The sequence below is a fragment of the Bos mutus genome, chromosome 17, assembly GCF_027580195.1.
Source record: "Bos mutus isolate GX-2022 chromosome 17, NWIPB_WYAK_1.1, whole genome shotgun sequence".
NCBI lineage: Eukaryota > Metazoa > Chordata > Mammalia > Artiodactyla > Bovidae > Bos > Bos mutus.
In genome coordinates this window covers 20571100-20583689 of record NC_091633.1, presented here as the reverse complement: position 1 = coordinate 20583689, position 12590 = coordinate 20571100, and the positions used below count along the sequence as shown (strand labels likewise).

At 42.8% G+C, this 12590-nt stretch overlaps 1 protein-coding gene across 1 annotated transcript in view; it reads right to left on the bottom strand.

Moving 5' to 3' along the window:
- The window catches only part of TCTN2 (tectonic family member 2), a 29277-nt gene extending 17475 nt beyond the window's left edge, over positions 1–11802 (bottom strand). The window contains exons 1-7 of the mRNA XM_070386298.1: positions 11237–11802; positions 10953–11060; positions 10432–10508; positions 8947–9142; positions 6889–6989; positions 2070–2260; positions 910–1036 (exon numbers count right to left, since the gene is read on the bottom strand). Of these exons, the coding sequence (XP_070242399.1) occupies positions 910–1036; positions 2070–2260; positions 6889–6989; positions 8947–9142; positions 10432–10508; positions 10953–11060; positions 11237–11318 (882 nt within the window). The 5' untranslated portion in view covers positions 11319–11802. The remainder of the gene's footprint in view (positions 1–909; positions 1037–2069; positions 2261–6888; positions 6990–8946; positions 9143–10431; positions 10509–10952; positions 11061–11236) is intronic.
- Positions 11803–12590: the final 788 nt, after the last annotated feature.

The following is a 12590-nucleotide window of genomic DNA, read 5'->3' as shown; positions in this document are numbered from 1 at the left end:
ATAAAGGCTAGGGCATTCACTAGTTAACTGACTTGAGCAGAGTATCTACTTGACTTGCTAATCAAACTCTGGAAGCCACTGGCTGCAGGGTCACAGTAAGTACAGCTTCTAAAGAAAATTCCCTGCTTTGCATCATTTACTTTGCAGAAACATGATTACATTCAGCTTCAGTTTCTTTTCTGTTGTTGTCTTTTGTTTTTTCACTTTTTGGCCATTCCAGGCAGCATACAGGATCTTAGTTCCCCCGGCCAGGGAGGGAACCCGTGTCCCCTGCAGTGGAAGCACAGAGTCTTAACCACTGGACTGCCAGGGAGGGTCCCTCAACTGCATTTTCTCTCCCTCATTACAAATGCATTTTTGTTAAAGCCATAAGAACGGATTCATATGGATAGTAAAGAGAAACAGTTTAGCCTCCCATGTCATCTTCCCATAAATACTTTTTCCTCATAATTTTGAACTTAATAAAGGTAAGATTTCACATAAAACTCAAGTCTTAAAATATTTTTCAAAATTCTATTAAATATTTAATTAACACAACACCATAAGTCAAATATACTTCAATAAAAAAATAAATAAAATTTTAAAAGTATTTATGGCTTACTAGAAATTGCCTGTTAAACTAATACAAGTGAGAAACAATAGTTACTTCCATGGAAACTTCTAGACGGTCTTTTGGTTTTATTTAGTAAGTTCACTCTGAGATTTAGCAAAGACAGATTGATTTAAGAGTGACTATCAAAAGAAAAAAACAATGCAGAGACCTTAAATGGCTGAGTGCCTGAAAAGTCCATAGGAGAAAAATACGTAATTCAGGAAGAGATTTTTTTTTTAGAATAACATGACTTAAATTAGTAAGAGGAAGGGGAAAGTGAGAAAAAGCTTCTGGCATATTAAAACTGAAAGGATTACCTGTGGAATAGTAAAATATGCCTTATCTACTGTCATAACGGGGTCTCCTTGTTTGTAACCAAAGTCTGAAAAGTCTTTTAGATCAGTATGCAAATATATGTCAAAGGAAACTTGATGTCCAGAGGAACTGCAAATCGATGAGAGAAACCACCATTAACATGATAAAAGCAATTGTTTTACATTTTTTCTCTGCTTTTTTAATTATCAAAATAATATTTGTACTAAATGCCACTGACCTGTGCGTTTTAAAGTAGTTAATGGTTAATTTATGTTCCATGAGTTTTACTTCAATGCTAACAATAAAGTTGCTTTAAAATGTCAACAAGACAGAAATGTAAAGGACAAAAAGTTAAAGTCGAGCCCATCACTCTTTCCCCCAACCCAGAGAATCGCTATTAACCATTTGTGGTATCAATTTCTTTTCAATGAGGGCTCCAAAATCACTGTGGATGGTGACTGTAGCCATGAAATTAAAAGACGCTTGCTCCTTGGAAGGAAAGGTATGACAAACCTAGAGACATGACTTTGCCAACAAAGGTCCCTATAGTCAAAGCTATGGTTTTTTCAGTAGTCATGTACGGATGTGAGAGCTGGTCCATAAAGAAGGCTAAGCACAGAACTGATGCTTTAGAACTGTGGTTCTAGAAAAGACTCTTGAGAGTCCCTTGGACTGCAAGGAGATCAATCCAGTCAATCCTAAAGGAAACCAGCCCTATATATCCATTGGAAGGACTACTGCTGAAGCTAAAGCTCCAGTACTTTGGCCACCTGAGGTAAAGAGCCGACTCACTGGAAAAGACCCTGATGCTGGGAAAGATTGAGGGCAGAAGGAGAAAGGAGCAACAGATGATGAGATGGCTGGATGGCATCATCAACTCAATGGACATGAGTTTGAGCAAACTCTGGGAGATAGTAAAGGACAAGGAAGCCTGGCATGTTACAGTTCATGGGGTCGCAAAGAGTTGGACATGACTTAGCGACTAAACAACAACCAGCTCTTTCAAATACTTAACACAAAATAAACTTACTATGTGAAACCTAGAACTGAATCTAGAATGGAGGGATTGAATGGAGCCTTTGGAGAGGTCCCCAGGACATGGCCACATTCCAGGGCCATCTGGGTGCGCACCCCTCTCCCGGACAGCCCTTCAGACACTTACATGGAACCATGGTAGAAGTACCCGAGAAAGGGTGAGTTGGCAAGCTGCACACACAGGAATGGAAACCAGTCGGGGACTCCATGTGACATCTGTATGGAGCAGAGCTGATCAAAGGGAGGATTAACATCTCCTCCAAAAACACCTGGGAAACAGGACTCCCTGAACAGTGCTGTTAAATCTGATGAGCATTCCTGGAAAGAAGATGTAGAGAAGCTCAGAGAAGATTAAATCCCCCATCTGCCCGCTGTCAGGATCTCCTGGCCAGTGTGATGCACTTGCTGCTGGAGACCAGCAGGGCGTGGTAGAGAAGACAGGAAATAAACAGCTGGCCTCCAGGCTGAGAGTGTTTGCGCTCACAGCAAGTCATCTCCCTACGAGGCTCCAAGTCAGGAACTTTGGACCTTCACAGAATTTACATCTTAACTGGGGACCTAAGACATGCCTACAAATAAGATGCGAAAAAGAAAAGGTAATATGAAATAGACCACAGGTGGAGAATTTTCAACTGGCATCACCACTCACGCCAGTATTCTTGCCTGGGAAATCCCATGGACAGAGGAGCCTGGCGGGCTACAGTCCATGGGGTCGCAAAGAGTCGGACACAACTTAGCCACTCAACAGCAACAGCGTTCAAATTCCTAGTCCAGAGAAATCTAAGGGCAATTCCAGAAGAATCCTTGAATCATTCTTGTTATATCACGACCCGATTGGTATCATCAAGAAGTTACTTTATTCGGATGGACCTAGAGCCTGTTATGCAGAGTGAAGTCAGTTAGAAAGAGAAAAATAAATATCATATATTAACACACATATGTAGAATCTAGAAAAAAGACCCAGATGAACCTATTTGCAAAGAAGAACTAGAGACACAGAGGTAGAGAACACAGGTACACCAATGGGGAAAAGGAGAGGCGGGATGAACTGGGAGATCGGCGCTGACATACACACTATTGAGACTATGGGTAAAATGGAAAACTAATGAGAACCTAGGTACAGCACAGGGAACTCTACTCAGTACTCTGTGGTGACCTAAATGGGAAGGAAATCCAAGAAGGAGGGGATATATGTATCTACATAGAGCCAATTCACTTTATTGTACAGTAGAAACTAACACAACATTGTAAAACAACTATACTCCAATTAAAATTAATTTAAAAAATTAAAATTAAAAATATGTATTTGATCTTGGAGTAGACAATGGATTCTTAGAAATGACACCAAAACCATAAGCAACAACAACGACCAAAAACTGGAATAAAGGGAGGGAGAATTAGATGAAAGAGGTCAAAAGGTACAAATTTCCTCTTATAAGTACACACTAAGGGTGTAATCTACAAGAGCAATATAATTAACACTGCTGTACACTATATACGCAAGCTGCTAAGACAGCAAAGTCTAAGGGTTCTCATCACAAGTAAAGTTTTCTATTTCTTTTTGTCCTTTTTTAAAAAAAACTTTTTATTTTATATTGGAGTATAGCCGATTAACAATGCTGTGATAGTTTTAGGTGGACAGCCAAGGGGCTCAGCCATACATAAATATGTATCTGTTCTCCCCCAAATCCCCCTCCCATCCAGGCTGTCACATCACATTGAGCAGAGTTCCCTGTGCTGTGCAGTAGGTCTTTGTTGGTTATCCTTTTTAGATATAGCAGTGTGTATAGGCCACATTCCTCTAAATGGTAAATGAACTGGAAAACCATAGAGTTCAAGTAGTTCAAGGTTAAGAGAGAAAAAAATATGTTTTGTTTTCAGAAAACTAAATCCTCTCCAAATTGATTTAAAAATATTTTTAAGTTCTAGAAATCTATTTTAAACCATGCATTCTGTAAACTGTAACACGAATGAAAGTTCCTCACCTACAACATAGGCATATATACACATATCTAAATGGGTCTGTACTGGATTCTAGAATGCATGTGAATGTGTACAGTCACTCAGTCATGCCTGACTCTTTGCGACCCCATGGACTGTAGGCTGCCAGGCTCCTCTGTCCATAGGATTTTCCCGGCAAGAATACTGGAGTCGGTTGCCACTTCCTCCTCCATCTATTTCTTTAATTTTGTGTCTATACGAGATGATGAATGTTCACCAAACTTATTGCGATACCACTTCATAATGTATGGAAGTCAAATAACCATACTTCAAACCTTAAACTCGTACAGTGACTGTGTCAATTATATCACAATAAAACTGCCAACAAAGGTCCATCTAGTCAAAGCTATGGTTTTTCCAATAGTCATGTATGGATGTGAGAGTTGGACTATAAAGAAAGCTGAGCACCGAAGAATTGATGCTTTTGAACTGTGGTGTTGGAGAACATTTGAGAGTCCCTTGGACTGCAAGGAGATCCAACAAGTCCATCCTAAAGGAAATCAGTCCTGAATAGTCATTGGAAGGACTGATGATGAAGCTGAAACTCTAATACTTTGCCCACCTGATGCGAAGAACTGACTTATTTGAAAAGACCCTGATGCTGGGAAAGACTGAAGGCAGGAGAAGGGAACAACAGAGGATGAGATGGTTGGATGGCATCACCGACTCAATGGACATGAGTTTGAATAAACTCCAGAAGTTGGCGATGGACAGGGAAGCCTGGCATGCTGCAGTCCATGGGGTTGCAAAGAGTCAGACACAAGTGAGCAACTGAACTGAATTAAAAACTGGAAGAAAAAAATTGATAAACTGGACTTTATCGAATTAAAACTTTTGGGCTTCAAAGAACACCAACAGGAAAACGGACTTCCTAGACAAGTAGGAGAAGTTTTTGGCATATCATATATCTGATAAGTGACTAGAATCCAGAGTGCATAGTGAACTTTAAAAACAAAAAGACAATTTAATTTAACAACAAAATTAAACAACAAAAAGACAACCTAATTAAAAACTGGCCAAAGGGTCTCAACAGACATTTCTTCAAAGAAGACATATAAACATTCAATAAGCCTTTGAAAAGATGTTCAACATCATTTGCCACTAGAGAAATATGGATCAAAATCACAATGAAATGCCACTTCACACCCTCAAGGAAGGCTGTAATCAAGATTATTATAGCCATTGTTGGTGACATCATGGAAAATTACAACCCTTATACAGCGCTGATGGGAATGTGAAATGATGTAGCTACTTTGAAAAAACAGTTCCTCAAGGGAATTCCCTGGCAGTCCAGGGGTTAGGACTCATTTCCATTGCCAAGGACACAGGTTCAATCCCCAATCAGGGAACTAAGATCCTACAAGCTATGTGGCTCAGCCAAAAAGAAGAGAAACAGTTCCCCAAAAGGTTAAACATGCAGTTCCCATGTGGCAAAGCAATTCCACTCCTAGGTAACATAACCAAAAGAAATGGAAACACACGTCCAAACAAAAACTTGTATACAGGTTTATATTCTTGTATCATAGAAGCATTCTTCATAGTAGCCAAAAAGTGAACACAATCTAAATGTCCGCACTTGATAAATGGTTAAGCGCTCTGTGATATATCCACACAACAGAAGATGATGCGGCCATAAAAAGGAATGGAACACTAACCCACGCCACAGCGCAGGTGACCCTTGAAAGCATGATGCTAGGCAAAAGACGCCAGACACAGGGCTTCCTTGGTGGTCCAGGGGCTAAGACGCCAGGCTCCCAGTGCAGAGGGCCCGGGCCAATCCCTGGTCAGGGAACTAGACCCCACGTGAGGCAACCAAGACCTGGCACAGGGGAATAAATATTAAAAAAAAAAAAGAAGAAGCGAGACACAAATCCTACAGACTGACGGATTCCATTTACATGCAATGTCCAAAAGAGGCAAATCCACAGACACAGAGAGTAGATTAATAGTGACCTGGGAAAACAAACTAGTGAAAATAACAGAAAAGAAGCAGACTCACAGATACAGAGAACAAACCAGTGGTCACCAGTGGGGAGGGGGATGGGGCAGGGGGCAACACAGGTGTAGGGGATGAAGAGGTACCAACTACTACGTATAAAATAAATAAGCTACAAGGGTGTATTATTGTACAGCACAAGGAATACAGCCAATATTTTATAATAATAACTATAAACGGAGTATAACGTTTAAAAAGTGTAACTATGTTATACACCTGAAATTTACATAATTTGCAAATCAACTACACCCAGATAAATAAATATACTTAATTTCTAGTGAAAACAAACAAACATAAAACAGTCTGGGGATGATGGGCATGAGTGAGAGTGACTGCAAATGGACACACGGCTTCTTTTCGGGGGTGTTGGAAACATCCTCAAATTAGATTACTGCGATAGTTGAATTTACTAAAAAAAAAAAACACTTATAAATCACTTATTTTTCTCTCCTTTTTATATTTTCTTAAAGGCTTCCAAGTAAGACATTAAAATCATCCTCTCAGTATCATCACAATCAGGACTTTATCCAAACAGACATTTTTTTTGGCTATAATTGCTGCTTAGTCACTCGGTCATGTCCAACTCTGCAGCTCCATGAACTGTAGCCTACCAAGCTCCTCTGTCCATGGAACTTTCCAGGCAAGAATACTGGAGTGGGTTGCCATTTCCTATGCCAGGGGATCTTCCCGATCCAGGGACTGAACCAGTGTCCTTGTATCTCCTGCACTGGCAGGTGGATTCTCTACCACTACCGTCACCTGGAAAGTCCTTTGTCCACAAACTAGGCTGAAAAGGCTAGATAAGAAAATACTCAACTGGTAAACAAGACATACAATCTCAGCTTTTGAAAGACCATGCACTACAAAGCTGTTGATGGGGAACTGCTGGTGCCCTCCGCATGCTATCAGGTACCACAGTTTTTGCACCCAATAATCAGAAAGACCATACCTGGTCACAGCAGCAGCGAATGTCACAGGCCCCCGCTGTCAAATTGCAAGGGCAAGGACCAAGGGGCTGATACACCTGGTTAGGAACGACAGTCACATTTTCTGAAAAGTACAAACAACAGAGAAGTTCAGCTGTGAAACACTGATGAGACATGGCCACATTTTCACTCAGAGAAAGCTGAGTTGTATTACAAATCACCGTTACCAGTATTCCACATGAAGGTATCCCTGAGATGGGCTATATCTACTGAGGCCTGTATCTACTCCTCCAACAAAAACCCAAATAGAAGAGAATGTCCTAGTTATACAAACTGAAGAAGTCACAGTTGATCTTGAAGATGATCAAGTCACTAAGATTTGCAAGTTAAGCCAAATGCAATGCACTTATTTTTCAATACACTGCACAACTCCTTTCATAACACAGACTGATTGTAAGCATTTACTCCTCCAAATTCATTACCTCTTTCAACAGATAAACCTGAAGCCATGACCTAAATGTCCATTGACAGATGATGTGGTACGTATAGACAATGAAATATTACTCAAGACATAAAAAGAACAAAATGGGGTCATTTGCAGTAACGCGGGTAGACCAAGAGTCTGTCATACAGAGTGAAGTAAGTCATAAAGAGAGAAACAAATATTGTATATGAACGCATGTATGTAGAATCTAGAAAAATGATACAGATGAACCTATTTTCAGGGCAGAAACAGAGACGAAGACGAAGGGAACAAATGTGTGGACATGGAGGGTGGGGGAACCGGGAGACTGGGAGTGGGTATGCGCACTGCCACGTGTAAAACTGATAGCTAGTGGGAACCTGCTACAAAGCACAGGGAGCTCAGCTCGGCGCTCTATGGCGACTAGATGAGTGGGAAGGGAGACCCAAGAGAAGGGGGTTGTATCTCTACACATAGCTAATGCACTTTGTTGTACAACCTTGTAAAGGAACTATACCACAACTAAAAAAAAAAAAATCTGAAGCCACGGTGACACTGCAGTTTATCTGGAAGCCATCTGACCACAAGATCTCATTTAACTGAGCTACACACTCAACCTCAAGTCCCATCACACTGTGAATGCATATTTTCACATCCTGATTCTGGTTCAAGTGTGGGGGAAATTAGTAATTTTCACACTGATTGGAAAGGAATATATTACATTTTAGCTTCCTAATTCAGAATCCAGAGACTAATAGTTGGAAAGCTATGTACGTGACTATTTGTGTAAACTCTATGTATCAGTCAACTTCAATGAGAAGATAACTGAAGCTTCTAGAGAACAACTATTATATATTCTACGCTATAATATAGTAGAACCCTAGTATGTCAGTGGTATCAAGAACAAGAAAGTCCGAATAAGAGACCATGTCACAAGGGTAAGGGTTTGATCCTCAGTATAATCAAATCCATGAGACATAAGCAAGGCACTTTAGAATAGGGTTTTACTATGTGATATATAGATAGATATTTGTGAATCTATCTATATGCCTCCCACATTGTTGGCTAGCTTCCTTGTTACCAAGCATACCGCTTACCTCCTGGCTGTCCTTCCATCCTTTTTCTTGTTCTGATCTCTGTCTGACTGGGTGCAAAATTTTTCATACCTTCATGGGGTCAGAGTGGACATCTCATAATTACCAATATATACAGACTCTAATTTTCCTAAGTTTGGCTATTTGTACAAGGACATTCTGAAATATACCTAACTATATTTAAGCATATTTTTTAAAAGAAAAAAAAGTTGCTGCTCTGAGTGGTATAGCTACTATTAAGCCCTCCTCTCAGGTTTCTTTTTTGGCCATGCTGTGTGGCTGATGGGATCTTAATTCCCCAACCAGGGATCGAACCCATGCCCCTTGAGTTCAAAGTGAGGAGCCCTAAATCATTGGACCACCAGGGAATTCCCTGGAAACTTTTAAAATAAGAAAATTAAACAAAAGAAAAATAAGTTTAGGAAAGCAAGACAGACTCACAAGCGAAGCACACAAACTGCATGGCACACACTTACATTCAAACGTCTGCAGTAAACATTTTGATAGTCAGAGATTTCACTTGCCTGATGCATTTTGGCCCAGAGAGGAGTTGGCATAAATTTCCACATGAATGAGCAGATGTGCTGAACAGGATGTATTATGAAAGGCTGAAACAAGAAGAGCCTGGACAATACATGGGGCCTCCAGGAAGGGATCTGTCCCATTAGAGGAACATGACTGCAGATCCCTCTTCAACCTCACAGTCACTTCCAACGAATTCTGAAAGGAAAATATCACTGTACTTTATATGGTGACTCAAAACGGCATCTATAAGAACACATAAGATTAAGTAAGCTCAATCTGCCTCCATTCATCTTACAAAAGGCAAACTGGACCCAAGGATGACATCATTCTGCTCAGTTTTACCCTGTAAACCTACTGCAGTACACAAGCCCTGATTCCTAATCCTCAGCTGAACATACAAGCAAGCAACTTGTGCCTGCTTGTTGTTTGGTCACCAAGTCGTGTCCAACTTGTGACTCCATGGACTGTAGCCTGGCAGGATTCTCTGTCCATGGGATTCTCCAGGCAAGAATACTGGAGTGGGTTGCCACTTCCTTCTCTAGGGGATCTTCCCGACCCCGGGACTGAGCCCAGGTCTCCTGCATTGGCAGGTGGATTCTTTACCACTGAGCCACCTGGAAAGCCCTTTTTCTGTTTAGAGAAAGCTGAACACAGGTCTGATAAAGGTATTTGTCTGGCACTTTTATTATCCTACCAGCAGATTAAATACACATAAATAAAAGTCCACGGAAACAGGCTCTGGTTCCTGGGGTGCAAGCAAAGTCTGTTTCGTCTTTTATGTTCAGAGTTGATGTTTTGCAGATACTAGACACTCAATGAAATATCTATTAAGTGGAAAACATTTCATCTCTCCAGGCTTGAGTGTCCTTACACATAAGCCCAGAGTTGGGTGAGACCAGCAATTCATGAAGCTCTTTTGAGTCACAGATTCATTTGATAATCTGACAGAAGCTGGCAAGCCTCTCATCAGAAAAAAATGCACACATACAAAACTTTATACACAATTTTAGAGAGTTCACAGCTTTTTTTTTTTTTTTTTGGCTGTGCCATGCATCTTGTGAGATCTTAGTTCCCCAACCTGGGAATGAACCTGGGCCCTTGGCAGTGACAGCAAGTTGTTCTAACCATGGGACCACCAGGGAATTCCCTCACAAGCTTCTTGAAACTCATCCAAGAACCTCTGGGCTGGATGAGTGCCTACAGGATCAGATAGCCCACAGTTTCATGGTGGTTCCAAGCACTAAGTTCTATCTTGTCTGATTAAAAGAACATCGCAGGGGAAGTTCCCTGGCGGTTCAGTGGTTAGGACTCGGCGCTTTCACTGCCTTGGTCCAAGTTCAATCAATCCCTGATCAGGGAACTAAGACCCGATAAGCTGCTGGGCACAGTCAAAAAGAGAGAGAGAGAGAGAGAACAACACTGCAGGAGCACCAGATGCAGGACTCCGCAGATGCTACTGAGAAGGTTCCCACCTCTGGCCTTACCACAGTGGGGGTGACAGTCAAACTCCAGTCTCCTGTCTCATTGTTCAGCTCGCCACAGGTGGGAACTGGCAATAAACCTACAGAAGAGATTGGAACACAAGAGAGTATTGCCCACCTACCAAGGTACTGCACTCTTGAGTCAGGTTTCCTAGGATGGAACACCTTTCCAAGCCTAGGATTGGACTCTTTACAAGCTGTGTGACTTTCGACCAGTGACAACCTCTCTGAACTTCAGTGTCTTCATTTGTTAAACAGAATTAAAAGACATTACTGTTCTTATTAGGAAAATGAGGTGATGTATTTAAGTACATGGGATAGCTCAGTGAATGCTAACTTGTAATTTCAAGCTTTCTTTTACTCACCCTGTCTGTTAGTTCTCTGGTCCACAGCAGCAGCCCCCATCCCGACTTTGCAGGGGACAGCGCCAAGGGACTCAGAGGACGCCACCTGGCCAGGCTTCTTGGGCGGCCTGAAGCTGGCCCAACCTCTTCCCTCCCCAAAGGAAAGGTCAGACTCTTTACCCATCTCGTCCCGCAGCTGTGTCAGGGACACGGTCACATCCTCGGTGCCTCCGACCAGGGACGCGCTGACCACAGGGCTGGACATGCGGATGACAGAAGGAATGAAAACTAGGCGGGAAGAAAGGGACAGAGAGGAGTTAATAGTTGCAGAACCCCTGCCTACACTGGGTGGTGGCTTTCTTTGGCGGTGTCTTCCGCAGCTCTGGCGGCAGTCCCAGATTTGGCCTCAAGACTCATCCTCTCCCTCATCCCCGTCCTGCAGGCCCCTGCCCCGCCTTACATACCCAGATCTCCCCTCAGCGGCCTCAAGACGCCCTGCAGAAGGAGGAGTCCCAAAAGCGAAGGGACCGGCGGCGACAAACGCATGCCTGGGGGCTCGCCGGGCCTGCACAACAGGGCTGCACCCGCCTTAGAAGACTGGAAGCGCGGGGACTCGGAAGCTATGCCCAGGCGGCCTTGCCGCCACCATCTTGTCAAGCCAACGCCTGGAGCTATGGCAACCACCAATCGGCCGCCGGCCTGACGAAAGACGAGCCGTGATTGGACCAACAGCAGAGAGAGCCCGCCCTCAAACCCATCCGCAGCAGCCTAGCCCTGCCACAGGCCTTAGGTCCTTCTAGTTGCATCACTCCAGGTAATGCTAAGTCACTTCAGTCGTTTCCGACTCTGTGCGACCCCATAGATGGCAGCCCACCAGGCTCCCCCATCCCTGGGATTCTCCAGGCAAGAACACTGGAGTGGGCTGCCATTTCCTTCTCCAATGCATGTAAGTGAAAAGTGAAAGTGAAGTCGCTCAGTCATGTCTGACTCTTCGCGACCCCGTGGACTGCAGCCTACCAGGCTCCTCCGTCCATGGGATTTTCCAGGCAAGAGTACTGGAGTGGGGTGCCATTGCCTTCTCCTTTACTCCATGTAAAGGCTCACGAAAAAGTAGGAGTCCGCGTCTAGTTTAAAACCCCGAGTTTCTCCAACATGGAGTTAATTCAATCGTTCTGGAGTTAATGCAAATGCGATGCCGCAGGCACTGGGTTCTAAACAAGCAACTTAATAAACTTGATTTTTATGAGAATTTGGGGGGAGGGACAAAAAGGGGGTGATGTTGCAGTGCTGTAAGTGTTTTGTTGGATTGTTTTTATTATTCTTTTTTCAGAGGTTTTGTTTGTTTCTAGACAGTGAAGGATAGGGAAGCCTGGCGTGCTGCAGTCCGCGGGGTTGCAGAGTGGGACCGGAGTTCGCGACTGAACCACCACCGCATAGAGCTCTCAGATCTCTGAAAGGAGGTCTTCTCAAACTACACACACGAAGTTTTAGCACCATTAGAACAGATGGAAAATTACCAAAATGCTGCCTGGGAAAAAAAAATTCATTTTTCTTATTTCAGTAGCCTCAAAGGATCGCAAGGGTTATCATAGCTCAGTGACTTACAGGTGCAGGGCCTGAGGTTGGACTGCGTGGTTTGAATTTCACCTTCCTTCTATGTCAAGTGATCTCGGGAAAATCACTTAACCTCTCTAAACTTAGGCTTCCTCAGCTTTATTTCCCCCACCTCATCTTTAAAGGAGGTAACAGTCTCTCCCAAACAGGGTTGTGTGAGGAGGCAACACACCTAATGAGCTTAGCCTAATGCCTGATGTACAG